Source organism: Lampetra planeri, chromosome 34 (genome assembly GCF_965212315.1).
Source record: "Lampetra planeri chromosome 34, kcLamPlan1.2.h2, whole genome shotgun sequence".
In the NCBI taxonomy this organism is placed as follows: domain Eukaryota; kingdom Metazoa; phylum Chordata; class Hyperoartia; order Petromyzontiformes; family Petromyzontidae; genus Lampetra; species Lampetra planeri.
Window position 1 is genome coordinate 6,747,497 of NC_136140.1, and position 22,037 is coordinate 6,769,533.

General features: G+C 44.0%; 1 protein-coding gene across 10 annotated transcripts in view; it reads right to left on the reverse strand.

Moving 5' to 3' along the window:
• LOC144730080 (ERC protein 2-like) overlaps positions 1 to 22,037 on the reverse strand; it is a 180,191-nt gene that overhangs the window by 29,034 nt on the left and 129,120 nt on the right. For 6 of the 10 annotated variants that reach the window (XM_078610611.1, XM_078610610.1, XM_078610609.1 and 3 more), the window contains one exon: positions 4,950 to 5,189. In XM_078610611.1, the coding sequence (XP_078466737.1) occupies positions 4,950 to 5,189 (240 nt within the window). Of the gene's footprint in view, positions 1 to 4,949; positions 5,190 to 19,202; positions 20,396 to 22,037 lie in introns of those variants that run through there. The other 4 variants (XM_078610615.1, XM_078610619.1, XM_078610620.1 and 1 more) reach the window with 2 other exon arrangements.

The following is a 22,037-nucleotide window of genomic DNA, read 5'->3' on the forward strand; positions in this document are numbered from 1 at the left end:
GGGAGTGGGGGGGGGTGGGAGGGGGAGTGATATCTTCAGCCGCCCGTGTTGGGTTTGTGGGCAGGCGTTGTCTGAAATTGCCCGTGACACTTGCGGAACCTGCCTTGAACTCCGCACGTCTGTCCGCGCACCTACCAGGCGAGCGTGTTTCTTCCCCGCAGCTGCTAAACTGCAGCCTTGAGAGGGCTTTGTTAGGATTTTTTTTAACATCGAAGTTGCTGAGCACAGGCCCAGAAGTCTACAATGCAAAGCGGCCAGCAACGGCGAGCGCTATTGATAGTACAACAATATAATGACTAACACGTTTCTGGAATTGAACAAGGTTATAAGGGTCTATGGATGTTGCCGTGATGTAATGGTTAGCGCACTGGAATTGCAATCCAGGGGCTGTAGGTTCAATCTTCCAGCAGTGTAAATGAGTGCACCACAGTTAAGTCGATCGGCAGGTTGCGTGTGATGGGGTAAAGTGTAAGTACTCCTGCCTTTTCCAACATGTCTGTATGTATATTGAATTTATTTTTCTCACTGTGGGTAGCCAAACGTGCTAATCGGAGGCGACCAGTGTGGAAGATTAGGCCAAAATAGCCTCGAAAGGGGCTCTCTAGAGCTCCTTCTGCCAGCAGTGGTGTGGTCAAGCAAAATGCAGGGCTGCCCCTTTACCTTCTTTCTCCATTCACAGCAACTTCGGATGAGAGACAATGGGATGGAGTTCCAAAGCAGGGGACTTGGAACAATATCAACATTGCAGCATTCAAGACGTTATTGGTAATTCTTTGACATGAGAAAGGGTAGGTGAACTTGGAAAAAGGGATGAACAAAAATTCCCAAGTCAAATGAGAAGTAGAAGTTTTGCATCTTGCAACATGGCAAAAAACATGGCGGACGAGAGGAAACAGTCAGACGTGGTTCGAAAAGTCCTTGAGATAAGTGGACATATTCTTGGTCCTTTCGGTAAAGTCAAGAAAATTTTCCTGCTGTGGTTTTCACACCTGATGACGATTGCTTGTGTTGCAATCGAAACGTCGTGATAATTAAATAGTTTAATTTTTATTATTTTATTATTTCCCTTCTACGTGAATTTACCGAAAGAACCAAGAATATGAATTCCTGCAGTCACGAAAGCTTTAAATCGAAATATAAGTGGAGATGCCAACGCATGACGTTCACGTAAGAACAAAAACCATGGTAGTAGCAATATAAAATAATGGTTGGATTGAATCAGTGAGCACAGGATCGACAAAAAATGAAACTGCATTCAATTGAATTATATTAATCAATGTCTGGTAGGAACTCAGAACTCTACCTCAGACGTGTCCCAAGTCTTCCAATATCAGCTGAACTCACGCCTTGTACTGCAGTGGTAACAGTTCAGAGGCGAATATGGCTTTACAGTAAAGTAAAAGAAAGCTTCTCAATTCCTCCTCAGCCAAATCAGTGATTCAACGTTCCCATAACTGGTCAGATATAAAATGGATACAATTATCAAGTTAAAGCAGTGGTCGAAATCTCAAATACCCATAAGGCAGAGCTGTGTTGTGAGCTGTGATCCCAGTTAGGATCATATCACTGATACCGTGTTCTCGCTGATTTCTGTTGTGAGAACCCAGTGGCTTCCAAGGTCACCAGTGCATATGTCCATTGCACATTGTGACCTCTCGTGAACAAATATAATCATGAAAATGTTTTATTTATATTTGCATTTATTAAAAAAATGTGTGATGTTTCAAAAGTAATGATTACCACAGCACTACAACATACATTTTTTTCTCTTGTTTTGGCCAAAATAATTATTAAAAAAGAATGTTTATATGTACGTTGAATTTCTTTCGCAACGTACGTAGCCAACCGTGCTAATTCACAACCAATAACGAACCCATTGCTGGATGAAGCCCTCTCCATGAAGTGTCAGCCACTGGAGTTGTCTGACCATACTTCACTATAACTGTCACTCACACTCCAGACGAGGTTCATAGCATAATGCAGTAACCACTCTGCCACTACCACCACAGCCACCACAGCCACCACACACCTCCGTTTTAGATAGCCTCAAAAACTAATTGGATTAAATGTAGGCGTAATTGGGAAGAGAGGCCAAACATATTAAAGTGAGAAATAATTTGACATACACATACCACAATACACCTACGCCCACAAACAGCTTGAAAATAGATATGTATTTTTACGTCGTAAAATGTATCACCTTGTCAGTGAAATAAACAAAAAATATCAATCTGCAAATTAAGTCGTGCATTTTTTTCTGACAAGCCCCAGGTTTATTAAAAAACCAATCGCCACAGTGTGAAGCGAGGGAGAGAGGGCCCAAGCGGTGAGTGTAGGAGGGGGACGAGAAGCGGTGGCACTGAAGGCAATTTACAACAATTCAATCCCTTCCGAGAACGTGATAAGCCCCAGTGATTAATTGTTGCGAGTTGTATTCAACAGCTGAAGAGCCGCTCTGTGCATTGTGAGAGCTGAGTGACCAGCCACAACACTGCAAGCACGCGCACGCGCGCACACACACACACGTGCGCTAGCCCTCGCTGAGCCGGGATTACACAATCCCCAGCTGTAAACAATTTATCTTGGCTGGCTGGTATTGTCTGTACCGTTAAGAGACTGCGTGTAAACCCAAAGACCCTTCAGCTCCGTCGCCAGTGCGGAGGCTAATTGCAAAGTCCTTTTAATCGGCCGCTGCGTCGGCCATCCTTGGCTCACCGACGACATCTGCGCAGGCATGCCTCGCAAGCGTCCTGCTGTTTAACGTTCGCCAAACCTTCGCGCGGCGTTAACCGGCCCGCGCGCTTTGTTGACATTACATAATAAATTCCCGAGTGGAAGGAGAAAAATTGACGAGAGGCAGAGGGCCCACTTAGTGTGTGCCCGTGGAACGTGTTAACTTGGGGACCGGGCTGGGGGAACTGTTAAGTCTTAAAAACGATTTGTCATTCTACCCAGATTTGCCACTATTTGGCAGGTTTGTTTTAAATAAATGTGTTGTCTAAACTTGGAAATGCATTGAAATTACTTTGAAAAGCCCCCCGCCCCAAAAAAAAAACTGCTTTCCGAGATTGCAGTATCAAAACTCTGCAACTTCAGTAGCATTGGTTTGCATGAAATATAATGGGTCTAATTCATATATCTGCACTGTATTTGGAGCATTGGAGGGAAGTGGGTTATAATGCGGACAACCTGCCGTGCTTTATAGTGTAGACAACCGTTCACCCTAACACGTGCAATAAACCTTGCCGAAAGCGATTCATCACAATGGGCCCAGCAGTTTATCTGAAACAATTACCAGGGGAAAGCCCTGTCCTTCCACAGGATGGTGAGGGCTTCATTAAATTCTTCGCAATTATGTAATTACACCCCCATTTACGAGCGCAAAGCCCCCCAAAAAACAAATGCGACGTCTGTACGAGGCAGTTAGGAACGGGCGAGTTCCCAGGCTCCTCCGTGTGCCATTATCCGTGCCGTCTATCTCCGGCTGGCCTTTATCTGCATCAGATATCAAACCGCAATTGACAGGTGACCCACCCACACGCCACAAATTAGTATCTGCAGATCAGCCCGCATGGCATTACCTTCGCCCCATGGTGTGCGATTTAACAATAAGTAACTTCTGGCACCGCGCCGCCGCCGAGGCGAGCACACGCACAAACACCCAAACGCACACACGGGCGCGCGCACAAACAAAACGTGCACACGCGCCCACTCCGCCAACACAATTGTGACATAACGCGCACCATGCGCCTCCGTTTGCCGCCGCACGCCGAGCGCGTTTCCCCCCCCCCCTCCACTTCCCGGGTGCCGTTTTCCACGTGGAATGCTGCCTCATTAATTAGCGACTGAGTGAACGGCCTGCACTCGTCCCCTGTGATAAGTCCCTCTCCCCGCCGCTCTCCCGTCACAGGAATGCCGCCTCGTCGCCGCACCTGTTTGGGGCTAGGCTAGGGCAAGGGGGGGGAAGGGGGCTTTTGAGGCCCCTTGTAGAAAACGCCACTTCAGAGCCCACATTCAACACGGCGGTGGGGGGGGGGGTCAGCTTTACCCAGGCACGAGTAAATGTTTGCCTCGGCTCACTGTATGTGCCTGCGGTCTTTAAACAAATCCTAACCGGGATGCGATTGTTTATTTTACTGCAATCATAGTGCTTTTTGAGACGTTGTGGGCACACTGGTTATAATACGAGCGTGTGCGGCGGCGGCCAAGAGATCAGAACACTTGTGTCTAATCTTCCGATACGGTAAGGAATATACTCCCCTTGCCCCTATTAATGTCACTGCGTGGGTGGTTTTTTTAGCGTTTATTGCGGCGACGCTAACCAGAGACCCTTACTCAAGGATAAACATTAACCCGAATGAAAGGCCAAAGGAACGTCGAAACACAAAGGCAAATGAAACGATGCCAACAGACAGCCCTGCAGCAGAGACTCCCCAAACGACTGCAGTTGGTTGGCCACCTGTCCTGATTTTCCCAGGATCGTCCTCTTTTTGTTTGAGCTCAGAATCGGAATCTTCGTTCAGACACGAGGAATCCGATGAGATGCGACGCTCTTATTCACAGATCATCGGTAAAAGCGCGCTGCGCCAGGAAACGGGAAAGTCTTCGCGGGACATTACAAGCTCGAGTTTTGCGCGCAAAAAATACCCCACTCAAGACAATGGATTTTGAACATCTCTCCCCTCTGGTGCTGCGAGAGATGTTTTGCATCTTCCCACGAAGCACACGCCCCGGTTCATTTGCACACCTCAGAACTGCTCAAACTAATTTATAAACGTGCATTTAGGTTATTTGGCTGCTATTAATTTGCACGTGATGAGCCACATTGTTGAGCCATCATGTGTGGCCAGGTCGCTTCTGATTAAGACTTTACATAGCTCAGTGGGCCTTACCTGGTCAAACAAAAAACAAAATGTGCTGTGCTTCGAGCGCAACGCTCGGAGCGTCACCTCGTCAGGAGAAAGCGCCCGCAGCCTCTCCTCCGTGACGACCCCGTCTCCGTCTTCCTCCTCGCCCTCTTGAGCCCTCGTTTCCCCGTTGCCCCCGTCGCCTGTGCTGCCCACGCCCGGCAGCGCTGGAAAGCCCTCGAGGATGGCGCCGTCACGCTCGCGGCACAGCTCGGTGAGGTGCTCGATGTAGAGCATCAGCCGGCCCCGGTTGGTGCGCACCTCCAGCAGTGACTCAATCATCTGGACACACACAGAAAACGTGAACAGAGCGAGGAGAGGAGGCGGGAAGGGGGGGGGGCAGCAGTGACTTTGTTTCATGTTGCCAGTTGCAGGGCTCTCAACCCGCATGCAAGACCCAGGTCAATTTGAAGATGGCACTCAGCATCTTCAAGATCCTCCACAAACTTGGCCCTGCCCACGTCTCGCTCCACTCTAATCTCACACGTTACTTCCCTTCGCGCGCTCTCCTACCTCTCCCCTCTATTCGTATTCTACTCTCCTAACCGCAGTCCGACCTCTTCCCCCTAACCTCACTGTAGTCCCCTTCACACTCTCCTACCTCTCTCTCATCTCACTCTCCTTGGCGCATCACTCAGCGCTCCAGCCACCGTGGATTCTTGTTGGAAGCTGCCAGGCAACGTTCGCTCAGTGGGACGTCGCTCATTCACCTCCGCTACCCCCGGTCTGAAACTCCCTTCCCTCAGACACTCGTGCTGTTGACTCCCTGCCCAAGTCCATGCTCAATTTTCCTCTCCTCTTCCGCCGATGACCGACCATCTCTCTCGAGAAAATGAATATGCCCACCGTGTCTATACAGTGTCTTGAGATACAGTTGCATTCAAACCCTGTGTAAATCTACATTGTATCGAACGTATGTGGGATAACATTGTATGGGTGCACATGAAAAAAAAAAAGAGCCATTTTCCTCATGCTGAAAATATTTGACACGGTCCTTAACAAATGGCTCATAATACATTTGCGGCGAGGCGGTCCAGTTGAAGCACGTTCACCATTTGCTGCGGAGGTTCACGGTTCAAACCAGTGGCCGCCCCGATTATTAGTGCGCTTGTGACAACGATGATAATAATACTACGTGCCGTCTGCTCCCAGTGGACGTTAAAGATCCACTGGCGCAATTCGAAAGAGTAAAGCAGCGTCATGGTCAAAATTGGCCAAATTTCTAATAACCTGCAAATTACTCATTTCGGGAATATAAATAGGAATCATCATTGCTCCTCACTTGGTAGACTAATGCCCCAGGTCATTCTTGCAAATGAGACTCATCTTAGTTTCATGAATTCCCACCTGGTTAAACAGAATTAACTTAAATTAAACATTTGTACGTATGGAATTAAAACGTTCGTGGCAATTGCCGCTAGCCAGGGCAGAGGGGAAACTGCGACCTTTCGTCACAAACAGAACTGATTATGCAGTTGGTCGGAAAAACTGAAATTTCTGAAAGCATAATGTGAAAAGATTTCCATTCGAAGATTAATTGATAAACCTATCCTGACTAATATACAAAGGTAAAATAAATCAGGTTTTAGTTGCAGAAAATTCCAGAATAAAAGTAAACGTGTTCAGCAATTGTTTCTACGATATCAAAGCATCTTCTTGGTTCTTTCGGTAAAGTCACGTAGAATGGAAATAATAAAATAATTCTCACGACGTTTCAGCCGTCCTCAGGTGAAGAACAGGTTTGTCTTCTCGACAGAACAGGAGAAGACAGACCTGTTCTTCACCTGAGGACGGCTGCTTGCGTTGTGGCCGAAACGTCGTGATAATTATTTTATTATGTTTTATTTTTCTTATTTTATTATTTCCATTCTACGTGACTTTACCGAAAGAACCAAGAAGATGAATCCCTGCAGTCACGAAAACTTTAAATCCAGATATCAAAGCAGTTCTTGATGTTTAACATTCCAATTGCCTTTTATAATGACACCATGCCTTCGCGAATTTGGGAATTTCCGTGGCATTGTCTCATTTCAAAGGAAAAGGGGAATCATCCAGGGGTTAAACCTCTGCATAACCCAAAATCTGAACACACCAATTTTTTTTTTATCCTTAAAAGTCTAAATTTGCAGTTTTGCAAGCGGCGTGCTGGAATTTAAGAGCCCATCGACAGAAGGCCTCGTGCAAGAGCACAAATGCCACGTTCCCGCCAAAGGAAGAGTTACGGCATTGATTCTAGGTCAACAAAAGCTTCATTATTCTTCAGGTCGGGGTCTGGAGCTCAGCGAGCGCTGCACTTTTATTGAGACATCAAACTTCATCGCAGACACGGGGCTTCAGTTAAGTGCGAGGAATTGGCCAATTAAATAGAATCACGCTACGATCTCCGTGCTGGTCTCATTAAACCAGCAGGAGATTGTTGCCATGTCCCATCCCGCCGAGAAGATATCCTATGCAAACTCATTCCCCCTTGTCGTTGTATTAAATACATCGGAGGCGACACTTCTGATTTAATACTCGAGCTTTCAGTTCGATGTGGCCCTTTGGTACGCACGAACATATGTCTCCATTGCACCAAAGAGCGACTTGTTTACACGTGCCTTCTTTCCAGACGTGACCACCTCAGCGGAGTGGAGAGCGCCTACGTTCGCTCTCACGATAACGACCTTTTTCTCAAACATTGCACCAAAAAGTCTTGCTCGCTTTCTTTATTTAGGAAACAACTTTAATTGAGTTCAGGGACACGGATGGAACAAACGATGCATTGTGTTAGTGCCGAGACCGCAAGGGCCAACGCAGCTTGTGGATTTCTCCGGCCTGCAAACATCGTTTTGGAAAAACATGCCATATGAAGTTCGCACCAGCCAGGAAAGTGCGCCAACATCAGGCTTCGGAATCTGCCGCTTGCTACTGTCCAAGACGCTATCTGATGGGCAGCTCTCATACAAATATGGAAAATGTTTTCATATTCCCACAAACTTTATTGCAAGAACATTGTTTTGGCTCCAGTGCGCCCACGGTTCAGAGATGGAAATGCTTAACCACTTTCTGTTATTCTACTTGGATTTTTTTGTTGTTGCAACCAGGGTGGAATATAAGCAAGAAAACATTTAAAAAGTCCCTTAATGTGATCCAACAGATGTAAAGCTGAATGGGCCTGAAGGTGGAGTTCTATTTTGGCGATTGTTCGGCGTTTACGAGACTTGACGCAAACTCGGACACGGTGGGTGGACGTGACAGAGAAGGTGCGAAAAGGAATGCTATGCGACCTTAGTGCAGCGTGACCCTGGCTCCATTGGCGTGTGAGCACAGATACAAAAACAACAGAAAACAAACACCTACAGGCGAGGCTGATAATGAATGGTGAGAGATGGGGCTTGAATGTTCAATGTTGTTTAAACAAATTGACCAAAGTATATTTTATTATTATTTAGTTTTGTTCGTTTAAAATGTTTCAAGGTAGTTGATCGGCAGGTCGCGTACGTGCGAGTTCGCCTACCTCTTTCAAGGCAGCATAGAAGAGTAGGCCTAAATTATCCTCGAAAGGAGCTCTAGAGAGCTCTCTCCCGTTCAGGCCCTTCCATCAGCAGTGGCATGAACAAGTCATTGCCCCTGGCTGCTCCTTAATAATAATTTACATTTATTTGCAAGGCGCCTTCCACTCATCTCTCGAGGCACTTTGTTAGAACAAGGATAAGGAAAGGCCAAGAGAGACAGAGAAGCTAAATAGAATAAACTGACTTAATGAGACGTAAATTTCGATGTAAAGCTTCCGTGACTGCAGGGATTTATGTTCTTGGTTCTTTCGGTAAAGTCACGTAGAAGGGAAATAATACAATAATAAAAATAAAACAATAAATGAGACGTGTTTTAAGACGAGACTTAAAAGTATCCTTTAACAATTCCAATCGGAAAACTTGTGTGAGATTACATTTCTTTTTCTTTACAGGTGTCCTGAAATATATGGCTAAGCAGAATGAGCATTTTTTTTGTACTCGTACACACGTACAAATTTAACGGAATAATAAACATAGCTTGTGAGTTTGGAATGCCCTCCTGACAAACTTAAAATGCCCTTCCGCAATGACACTGCTTCAAGAGAAAATCAGTACGGTGGAATGTGGACAGTAAAAGTTTCTACCACCAATTGTGGTGAGGCAGTGGCGCAGTGCTTAGCGCACAGCACTATGTACCCGGCCACCTGAGTTATTAAATACTAACATTCATCATCTTCTTTCAGCTTCAACTGGACTCTATCGTTCCTCATCAGGTTAAAATTGAATGCCTCTGCTTTGAAGTGATACTTCCATTTTAAAGGTCACAAATCGTAATATTTAGGCGGCCAGTTGCACAACAATAATAAGTGCTTTAAATTTCGATTTAAAGCTTTCGTGACTGCAGGGATTAATCTTCTTGGTTCTTTCGGTAAAGTCACGTAGAAGGGAAATAATAAAATAATAAAAATAAAACATAATAAAATACAATTCTCACGACGTTTCGGCCACAACGCAAGCAGCCGTCCTCAGGTGAAGAACAGGTCTGTCGGAAAGACAGCGTCTGAAAGACCTGTTCTTCACCTGAGGACGGCTGCTTGCGTTGTGGCCGAAACGTCGCGAGAATTGTATTTTATTATGTTTTATTTTTATTATTTCCCTTCTACGTGACTTTACCGAAAGAACCAAGAAGATGAATAAGTGCTTTGTTCCATCTTTTTTTTTCTTCAACTTGCATTTGTTATTTGATGCATGTGTTCCTATTCATATTCTTAGGTTTTTTTGTGTTCCTGTCTGTCGCTGTAAATCCAGGCCTGCGCTCTTCTTCATGCTTCTTTGTGCACATCTCAGCTTTTGTTCCATTTTCTTTATCAAGGACCTTGTGGTTCCAATCCATAAAATATACATATTATGTAATCAACACCGATTAAAATGTAATTGAATTATACTAGCACTGCCCGCGTATTTACACGAGATACATGGCCAGGGTGGAGGGCTGGGTGGGGCGACGTCAGCTTGACGCACGAACCCGGCTCACCGCGCACATCTGCGGAGTAACGTTACCACCGCGCAATTGGCTGCCCATATGCCAGCCAGCCAGACAGCAAAACTTAAAACAAATAAAGTATGACAAATATTACTTAAGAGTCATAATTCGAGTCCACATAAATCGTGAGGCCTCACATTATACTCTTTGCATTGAACAGGGCCCAGTTTAAATGGTGTGCTCTTGCGAATGGTAACAAAGCAGCATTTATTTAACAAGACTGAGTGCTGATGAGAACCAGAAGGCCAAAACGGGTCAAGTGTTGGCTTGCTTAAACAAATGCTGCCACATGATAATGGATGGACTCCAACATATTTTATGTGAAAACTCAGAACGAACCTCTGTATATATATACACACTTTGAATGCTATACTCTGAATCATACATACATGGAATGTATATTTGTTGAATTTATTTCTCACCGCACGTAACCAACTGTGCGAATGTGAGTGGCGGCGAGATGCAAGGCGACGTGGGTTCTACTTTCTGACGTGCGATTGCATCACAGTTGTCAACAATATCAGGCCCAAGTTGGACGTACAATCGAAGAGCGTGAGATACCGCCACATCCTTGAGGTGTACCGAACGGCTTTAACAGAGAGATACTTTGTTGGCTGGTGGTTTGGTCGGTTTTTTTTTTAACTTCTACACAGGTGCAGCACACATTTAAGATATTAACCATGAAAGGAGCGTTCTAAGTGAACGAGCATTGGGACGCTCACGCAGCCTTGCGCCTTTCAAGTCGTATATCCAATTTGGGCTCAGTTTGTTGACAACTGTGACGTGTGTGCGTTAACGCAACATCGCAGAGCGTCCCTATATTTCACAACTATAAAAAAAGACAATTCTCTAACGGTCAACTTCCTCCGTTAACTCGCTAGTGCCCGCAAGTTAAGATGCAGCTTACCCGCCAAACATGACATTTATATATATAATAAATTGTATACGCAGTGCGAGAGAGTGTGTATTTATAAATGTCGATTGAATTTTAAATGCACGTTAAATATGCTTTATATTCTGCGTCACCTTCATTCCAGCTTTGAGATCAGAAAACCGGAGATGCCATCAAACTCATTACGAAAAATTACAGCAGTCGCTGGGAAACTGCGTGTGCTGTGTTTATTTAAAATATTAATATAACAACAACTTCAAAGCAAGAATTTTTGGCATTTCAACCTTTTTTTTCTTCCCGTTTTTAATATCTGATTGTACAATGCCCAATTTCGGCTGTTATGTGTTGAACGTAGCAATTATTTTGTACCAACAGTCAGTTCCATCAATTAGGACTTGTTTATGAATTTGGCATTCACCTTTATCTTTTATTTTTGCCATTCCGCCCAACCCCCCCCAAACTAACAGCAAACACATGTATTTACACCGGAGGTAGCAAAAAACACCAGAGGCACCGTAAACCTGTCTCAGCGCAAGGCAGCGTCGAGGGAATAACAGATGCGGTTTTATCTGGAGCTATTGTTTGTTCAAGTGAATTAATTTCCTTCCAGCCTGTCTGTATCGAGTTATCAGACAAGAGTGTCTCACACGAGGCCTCCTGTTTTTAATTTCACCGCGCGGCGCCCGCCACGCACATCTTTTCGTTTGGTTTCTGTTCAGGCCTCATCTCAGACATCTTAGAATCCCCGGGCCTGTTTTACCTGTCAAATATATCTGTCCGAACACATTCCGCATTGCACAATACCTCAAGGGAGTTTAAATTTCCACGCACATCCGCCGTACCGCACATGCAGGAACTATGAAGTCACGTAACACTTACGTTTTAGCTGTACGAGTCACCTAAACATAGATTTTTATTTTTTGTTATTATCTCCCACCCCCATGTAACTATTTTAACTGGAGTCATAAACTGCAAGGGATCTGTGTTATCAAAGTCACTTTGACCAAATGAGTGCTTGCGCACCCTGGGTTGTGCCAATTACTGTGGCAATCAGGAAAAGCGTGGCATCTCCCTCTGCACGTACTAATGACACACCCGGTGACACGGCCCCTTTCTTGGCAGTAAGCAACATCTAAAGACTCACAAGCGAGCTCCGGTGAAATGTTTAAACCGGAGGATTGGGCTCGTAAATAAATAAGCAGATATGCGCAAGAAATAAATAAAGGACTGCTGCCATTAGCTCAACTGCAATGGATAATATGTTACGGATTAATACATTTAAAAGAAGCAGTTAGGCAATGAGACTTCAGGTTTACCGAATTACTAGGCACATCCATAATGAGCTGGATGCTCCAAATATAGATTCTCACATCCCACAAACATAACACCACGAAGCAGTGATACCAATCACTGCGATGTGCCTCGGGCGATTAGATAACACATTTGTAACTTCTGTAGGACAAGCCTGTTGGTCTGCTAAGAATCTCTAAAATGAACGCTGGTGTTTGGTTAAGGGATAATCTATGGGTTCAGGGGTGAAATGCAATCCTAACCCATAGCCACATCGCCAGTTAATCTTTTTCATAATTCAGCGATGTTTCACAATGATTGATATACATTTTAAAAATATTATATACATAAAAATTACCCCCCAACCAGTTTCCAAATATTTTGGAATCATATTTTGTATTTTTTATTGTTGTTATGTGAAGCTCTTTTTCCAAGAAAAGTATTTTTCTTTAGCTTTTCAACTATAGATTTACTATACTATAGATCATGTGGCATGAGCCTTTCATAAGTTTTACAAACAATTGCAACTTTACAATCTATAATACTTATAATGCTGCCAAGTTCCATAAAAAAAAAATCGAACTAAACACTATAGTCCAGGCTTACTTCGTTACTTAGACTTGTGAGGCATGAAAACTCGTCTGTTTAATGGGCAGTATAGCTATTTTCAGTTATCGTGTTTGTTCACTCAAATTTGTCGATATAAAGACGATATTTTGCACAACGGGACGATTATCGTGGCCCGCTGTGTCGTACGACAAATCTTCGTACTGCGGCGAATCCTGAAAACCAGCGGCACGACTCCGTCGAAACAACGTGAATCATTCCGGGGGGGGGGGGGGGTTCCGCGCGGGTATGGCAACAATTTACAATGAGGGCGATGCGAGAGCAACACGACTATGGGAACAAATGAACAGGCCTTTTCGGCTTGAAAAGGACTCCAAAATAAACACGCTCATTTTTTTCTTCCTTCAGAAAAAGCCACGCAAGTGATTTATGAAACGAAGCTTTAGCGTACGGTTTGGATGAAAAAAAAAATCAGCTTCAGAGTTCGTATCGCAACAATCAAGGCCTGGCATTAGGTAAGTCGGCTACGATTTCTAAGTCACGCACCGCACGCTGCACAACGGAAAAAACGTAACTCGCCCAAGTTCGCCGATGGCACGGAACAAGCGCATTCTGTTACTGGCGTTATTGCACCATAATGTTATAGCAGGCCGCTACAACTGCATTGTGGTAAATTCCACAATGGGTTATATCATCATAATGATGATAAAGGTGTTAAATACCACTTTCATGAAGAAAGCCCGTCAGGAAAAATGTCGAGACTTTTCTTTCCTTTCAGTGACAATAAAAGGCAAAGCTTTTATTATTTAGTTTAACACGTAGTAGGCTTTCGCGACCAATATTATTCATAATAAAGGTTTTTGGGTTAGATCGCGTTATTTATAAATGTGTCGTAACCCTCCACCACCCGAGACTGCCAATCAGTAAAAAAAGTGTCACGTTGACAAAAGACAAATAGCCCAGTGAATCCACAGCATTTACAATTTACAATTGCAAATGCTGTGGATTCAACACACCAGTGGGCTAAAGTAGTGAACTATTTGTCTTTTGTCAACGTGACACATTTTTTACTGTTTGGCCGTGTCGGGTGGTGGAGGGTTACGACACATTTATAAATAACGCGATCTAACCCAAAAACCTTTATTATGAACTGTTATTATTTGTTTACCTGCCATTTTAAGTGAACGTTTAATGAAGTAGCAACTCGAAAATTAGTAGTAAATTAATGCGTGAGTGTGTATATATAATTCTAGATTTGTAGCTTTCGTGACTGCAAGGATTCATATTCTTAGTTTTTTTTCCGGTAAAGTCATGTAGGTAAAAAATTTAAATTAATAAAAAGTAAAATAAAAATCCACCTGAAGACGGAAGCTTGTGTTGCCTCCGAAACGTCGTGATTTTTATTTTATATTAATTTTAATGCTTTACCTACGTGACTTTACCGAAAAAAACTAAACATACACATTCTTAGGTTAAGTGTGGAGTGGTGCCGCAGTGGTTAGCCCTCCGCATGATGAACCTGACAGCTTTGACTCTGGGACATTGCCAATAATCAACGGCAAGTGAAATGTGAACTGGTCCTGAGGAGAAAGCACTTTCTGACTAATCCCACACTGACCAGCATGGTGAAGTTTCGATCAAATCAAACAAACTCTATGGCAGACATGCGCATGGAGATTAATCCGGCAGTGGATTCTAAAAAGCACCGTACATTCATTACGACGATAAAATAGCAAAGTAAAAAATGATGCGTAAGCCTAAATTGCGTTAAGCGTTCTGCGAGAGAAAACGCTGTCGTGTGCTAAGAGTGGAACTGGTTTTCTGGAGGTGCTTCTCGCATGTAATTGCCATGTCTGGAATGCAGTGCAGCTGGGAACATATGTAGGCGTTTTTGTGTTAAACGGGATTCTTTTTTTGTTACAAGGGCTCTCTAGTACAAGTTCAAAAAAGTTGTACGTTTTACAATTGCAAAATTTAATTGGCCTGCTAAGCAGTAAAAAAAAGTACACACACACCATTTATTTATTGGACTTTCTTTCTGGCGTAACGACCGCAAGATGTTAATTGAGTCCAGAACACGTCGCTTGTAATGTCCGACTATTATGTTCAGACATGAGAACCAGAGGTTTGGCCGAGCTGCTCAACCAACGGGTCACTGCCTACGGCTTATGTAGCTTTGATGGACTCGTATTTGAGCAGGAAAAGTGAGGAGGGTATTGGTGATGGTGGTGGGGAAAAGGTGCGGTAGGGCTTGGGGAGGTGGGGGGGGGAAAGGAGCAGGGGAAGGGGGAGCGACGGGGTTGAGAGGGGTGAGAGGGTGAACTTGTGCTTGTGTTTCGTACACCCGGCTCTGAAATGCCACATGTGAAATATGTAGGTCTTCTCCTAACGTTGACTTCATCCGCATTGTTTTAAACACTGCGAGGTTCTGCGTTCGCTTACCCCCCCCCTTCCCTCCCTGCGCCCATGGTGAGCGTCAAGCGCACGTTAGGCACTGCCCTTTTGAGTCTATCCTGGCGATGAATGGGATGGGGACTCGCGGGCGTGTGTGGCCCTGCAGGCTTTCCCGTCTCAATTACTCCAATGCAGGGTGACCTCACAATTGTCGCACTGAGCCTCTCTCGAGCCAAGAGGCCCTTGAATGGCCTTTGGCAATCTTCTTTTCTCTCAATTAATAACCTCCCAGAGGCTCTGCCATTTCCATAACCTTTCAAGTGGGGGCTTTGATGTGAAATGATTTGCCAAAAGCCACCCGCAAACTCGGCCTAAAATGGGCTCTCTCTCCTCTGTCATACGCCCGAGCCAGAGTTCACATATTGCACTGAAACAAAGTCATCGGAGCGTTGATCTCAAGGATTAAAAAACAGCATATTCAATAAGCACGCACACTTATATCTAAATTCTGCACTTTGGCGTGTGACTTACAATGTTCAACTTCAAAGGAATATGTAAGTACGATAAAAACTTAGGACAACAAGTTGACCGATCAATCAAAGAGCAGTGAAAAGCAAAGACTGTTACTCCGCAAAAACCTTTTTACACCCGTGTGCTCTTAAGCGATCAGTCCTGCGAACACGGTGCGATTCAAATGCCGATATTGTGACAACTGGTCAAAAACACATGAAATTTAAGACCACATTTCAATCCCATACATTCCTAAAGGGCAGCTTTGGCAGCGCAGATGGCTCGTGAGATATGTTGCTACTTTGCTTTCCAACTCCTGTGTTTGGTGCAGATACAGCACAGAAAGTCAGATTGGGTTTTTGGTATTCAGAACTCAGACTTGCGTTAATCATTGAGTTATCTTGAAAAAACCGTCCACAATTTATACCCAAGCAGATAACTGTCAAAAAATGTGGCGATTTGATTTGGATTGTCGCAAAATTACTGAATGAAAAAATTCTGGTGTAATTATCGCCAAAATAACTGAAAGCTCTATGGTTTACAAAGTCATTAGCAGGTCTATTTAAGATGTGAAAGAAACGAGAGGAAATACATGTTTATTTTCATTGGACACAATTTTCCTGACGGATGCCAAAAGCTGTTTTACGTTTTATGCTGAAAGATGAAAAAATATTTGTGTTTGCACTGCTTTTATACCTGCACGCAGAAAAATTAGAATATAAAACTATAGAAACAAAGCACACACATGCATCAGTTAACACAAGAGCTAAGAAGACAGTGTTTACATTTACGCACGCCACAAAGCAGCTTCGAAATAGGATGAAAAAAACGAGTACTTTAAAATGTTACGCGAGAAAGCGATAAGTTAATGGTTTTTTATGTATTAAAAAAACAAGGACATGATACTTTAAAGCTATATATAAGTGCGCAAACAATATTTGAAGTATATATTGAGTGTAAAAATGGTTTGAGAATGAGTTATTGGAAGCACGGAGTCACATTTATCACTTAGTAATAAATATCATAATAAATCTCAGCTCTTTATATCAAGCCACTGCTGGATGAAGGCCTCCCGTGCCGTGTCAGTCATTGAGGTTGTTTTGGCCATACTTCAAACTGGTCAGTGTGGTTTGGTGTTGGTGAAGGGCAGGGGTGGGGTGGGGGGCGGAGCATGTTAAAATATCACTTCGCCACTAATATTAGCCATGGCTGCCAATCAAACTCGGGTTCGCTGGGCATGTTGCACAATGTGTTGATCAACCGTGGCCATATCTCCACACCATATTTATTTGCTACGATCGAATCACTTGCACCGAATCCTAAAGTCTGTGTAACATATTCCATAATGTACGTTAGGTCTCAAAGATAAGACTGTAGCTTGGCATGGATTTTTATCTTATTTTTACACATCATTATGAAAAATGTTTTCTTACAAATGTTGCATATGTATATATGTATGGTGTGTATAAAGAACCCCCATACGCACCATGGGAAATAGAAAGCCCTTGATTGTAGAGTGAAGCCATTCATTTAATAGAAGACACTACGGTTTTGCCGTAATGGTCATATTTCTCCTTCAAATAAGGTAAAAACATTTGTAGGTTATATTGTGAACCCAAGCAGCAACCATAGTATTGGAAAAAAAATTATATTGACAAAGTATTTACTTGAACATTTATTTAAAAAATAAGTTAAGCAATTCTGTTGTTTATAACAATAGTAAAGTCCTACATTTGGGCAACATTCACAAAGACCTCCATTGGTATGGTTTAATTTATATTGCTATTGGAAAATTTTGTTTTACTCCAACACAAAGTACTGGGATTTCATTTCTTTTTGTTTTACGGTGCGACAATTTCCAAAAGAAATACGTAAAAAACCACCCCCCTTCGCTTAATCACTGACTTCAAAACCTTATGGGCCAGTCTAGACAATGCATTCCTTGGCACACATTGGGCAAATGTGCATCTCGATGCATACCGCTGGCTCTTCCAAAGACCGTCCATCACCGCTAAGATTGCCCCGCCATAAAAACATCACGACTGGTTAATTTTATTTTTCCCGGACCGTTTCCCTACGCAGTTTTGCTCTTTCGCACCGATACCCTGTGCCGTGAGATGGGCGATGTCGTTCAAGCACGTGACGTGCAGGTCGCTCACGCGGGTCTCCCCCCGGTTTGAGAAGCCACCTTCCGCGGTGCCAGCAGACCTCGGCGCTTTTTCTGTTGCCGAGGTTTAACAAGCGCCGCGGCACTAAAATAGCAGGGGGAACCCAATCCTAATCCTCGCCGCAGCAAACGCTCTAATCCTTCTGGCATCACATTGGAAATGGTCAAGCATACCGGGTGGCTCGACACACCCATTCTTGCAATCGGCACACGCTGGTCCTTTAAAAAGGCAGAGGGCCGTTGTAAAATGAGACCGAATCCATTCGTATCACATCTTTTGGGCTTCACGGCGCATCACCAGGTACAAAATGCTTCCTTCGATTTGATAAAAAAAAATGCATTGCATCGACCTGACGCACTTCTCCTGGTTTCCCTAATAATGACAGATGCGGTCACACTTTACACGAGGGTTTTATGTTGTTGCGTAACTCGTGTTATGCTTTGAAATAAAAAAAGTCAGCATATCATCCTCGTTTTGGCGAATTTTAAGATCATTACCAGATATCACAATGGGTGAGACTGTTTTTCATTCAACACATTTTCTTTTAAATTCGTCGCCAATCAACGGATACCCTTCGATGTGGATTTCACTCAATCGTGACCTTTGCTCCACACAGAGTTCCATTATGTCCCCGAGTACACCCAGGAAATCACTTTATTTTACTGAAATGAATGAAAGCCCTTTGTAAATGTGCCACACTCATTATACCAGCACTGATTGGGTACTGCCCCAATGCTTCAAAGGGTATGGAGGTTGGGGCCCAAAGCTGAGCACCACAAATCTAAGTTTGCAGTTGGCCCAGCGCCAATATATCCCTTAACTGGAATGTGCGAAACCCATTATGAGAATTTATTAAAATGGTGAAAACTAAACTTAACCAGAATTTCCGATGCCAGTAATGTAGCGACAATAGCTATGATCACATAAGAAAGGCCATCAAGCCCAGAGGGACGTGCTTTATTTTTTATTCCCACGTGTGTTTACCGAATGCCCTTCACGGCATTGGCCATGTACTTCTGTCTACAAGAAAGAAAGAAAAAAAAGAAATAGCATTGGGTCAATGGAGATGAAGTCTCATCTTATACACAACACATAGCGTCCTAATTGTTGTGGCATTTCCAACATCCTGTGTCGAAAGCGCACAACATCAATTAAGTGCCTATTGAAAAATGGTAGCCAACATCAGCGATGTTTTTCAGTAATTAAAAGTGAGTCAGGAAATGAATTATTTCAAAACACGAGCAATAAAAAATTTAGAGGCCTTTTTTTTCCTGTCTCGCAACCACTCTCTTCGCGTTATGTTGTGTCTCGGTAAAAATGACGAGCGTTTTTTTTTTCTAGACAAGTAACCCCTGGTTCTGACGGAGCGACAAGCCCAAGGTGAAAGCATTACCCCCACAGTCAGGCACGCTGACAAGAAACAGGCCTTCATATGGCTTCATTTTACAACGTCAATGTTTATTTTAAAAACTTTAAGTCCCACGGTGGACGCTGCATTTGCAGGTAAGCGGCACTTGTGGGCTGCCCATCATCTCTTAACTCGTACCGTTTATGGGCCCACGCACCCCTTCCCCTCCTGGAATTGTGGCCGACTTAAAACTTCACGGGACATTGTTTAAAGCTTTGGCATTTCTTTCATAAGTTGCAACAAGATGAGGGTTTTCTTTTTCTTTCTTCCATCCACGATAGTATTATCATTCCTTTATTTATTGCACATTCCATTCTGTTATTGACAGTGACTAATGTAAACTTAGAAAATATGAAGCTCCATCCTCCAACGTACAACATGAATATAAAGCACACATATTTGAATTGTTTTTTTTCAATCTCAACATAGCATAGCTCCGCAAGACCGCATACAGGCTTGTTTAAAAGAATAATGCTTTTGATTTGTATTGAAGAACGTCAAAATGCAGGGCAGATGGGTTCATGGGACCATACAGACAACACAATGGTTTTGCCAGCATGGGACTCAGTGGGAATTCAGACGACACACCAATGCCTAGCATCCTCTCTTCAACGAAGGCCGCACTTTCCCCACCGTGTCCCGTGACACGTAGGAAAGTGTGACGTCCTCCTCCAAGCATGACGAGCAAGCAAAGAGTGTTCGTGAGCATGGGCGGTGGGTGGGAGGAGGGGGGCTTGAGAGGCCAACGTCGCAATAAGTACACGAGCAACGTGAAAGAAGCGTGACGGACAACACGGTCATAACGGCTGGGGGGGGGGGGCAAAAGATAGACAGAGTAGGAAAAGTGACACATAGAACAGGACCCCACACCGACATGCAGCAATCAGTGTTTCCTGCAGGAACAGCCAGGGCCGATGTGGAGCCGTTGGCCGAAATCCCCCCCACACCATTAACTCGACCACCCGCTGCCCGGTGCAGTGCACGTCAAAGTGCTTGAGAAAAACCACACCTCCACCCCGTTTGGCAGCCCTTCACTGCAGGAAACACGGTGTTCTATCATTACCACCACCGTCACCAGCACCGCCACCAGAAGTGACATGGACATGACACGACACGACATGAATATGACCAACAAAGTCCGATTTCTCACCCCTCTGAACACAAAAATGGGCACTTTGGCTCCTTGTGTTAGCAGCTATGCCCAAATGCCCTCCTCGTCATCCTAAAGGCGTCCGAGAAAGCAGCATGGAAATACAAACGACAAGACCACAGAGTTAGGAGGAAACAGACATCGGTCAATAAACAATATTTACACGCGCACCCACAACTGGGAGAACAAAATAAATCACTGTTGGTGAAAAGAAAGGGATTGATGTTTTCGATCTAATTTACCAAGACGTTGTGTGTGTGTGTGTACTGTACAGGGTGTCTATTAAGAAAGGTATCATCCATTAGTAAATGATTATAATTAGATGGCAGCTTGAACCGAGTGGTTGAAATGTTTACGTCAACATATTTGTGACAGACGAATATGTTGACAATCGGGGACATGTTGAGCGATGGCCCATCTCTCTTCCTTGCACGCCCAAGGAACGAGAGAAGCAATGCAAACGACGCCAACAGAAATGTTGGCCAACACTTGGGACTCGTGTGTGTTGCCACGAGCCGTGTCGCCAGCATTGCGGTGGTAAAGCTCGGTGGTGACGCGGCCCAGCGGTATAGCCGCAGAGGTTCATGGTTCGAATCGAGCAGCGACCCTGGTTATTACTGCAACGAGTAATAGCCATAATAATGCAGTGATTCAATCACAACCAGAAATACTCACTCGGTGTTATGGATGCGGCGTGTATAACATGGACAGTCAGGGAGTAAAACATGCCCTCTGAAAAGGAATTGGTTAGAGGCAGGAAATTGAAGGGATTGGAGGAGAAATACGAATGCAAAGAGCGGGAACGGAGGATGATTGACAGGGTGAATGGTTGGAATCCGTTATAGAAAGTGGAAGGTGATTGGCTGGAGGGAAAGCAGGCCAAGGAACCTTCGGTACTTGAGGGATATATAAAGAGGAAGCAAGAGAGTTCGGGATGCGTGGGGTGAAGGGAATCCTTGCAGACTGTGTCTCTCTGTGTGAAATAAAGACTCCTACTGTTGCAGACAATTGTCGGTGTTACTACAATAATAATATGTGCCGTCTGCTTCGCAGTGGACGTTAAAGACCCGAATGACGTAATTCACAAGAGCAGGCCATTGTGTGCTGGCGTCAAGGTCCAAATTTGGCACGTTGGAAAATTACACCGCAAATTACTCAATTGGAATTAAACGCCCCCACCAATGCCCCAGACCACTCTTGCAAATTAAACTATCCTGGTCTCTTGAGTTCTCCATGTGGTTAAACAAAAATACACTTGAACTTGCGGAGGTTAATATCGATAAAATAGTCACGCAATAACATCTTTATATTTGCAAATTTGGATGAGTGTGGGTGCGTGACATATTTTATTGACCAAGGTCAAAATGCTGCCTAATTATGATTTAATAATGGATGATTATAGACACCATGTGTTTATGTTTGGCGAAACATCAATTCATTTCTTTCCACTCAGCAATAGTTGTTTTTATTGACCAATACATATGTACCGAGACATATCCACACGTACTTAGCAAAGTGACGCTTGTCAGTGGGCTTGCAGAGACGTGATAGAGATCACAAAATCACGTCGGAACAATGTTAAACAAACTGGACACCGTTACACGTTACTGAAATCAAGGGGAGCCTTTGAAAAGTCCCATTGACCATCACAAGCAGTACATGTTCACGTCGTAGAAACAGACTTCACAATGCATGGCACCTCCATTCTGTGACG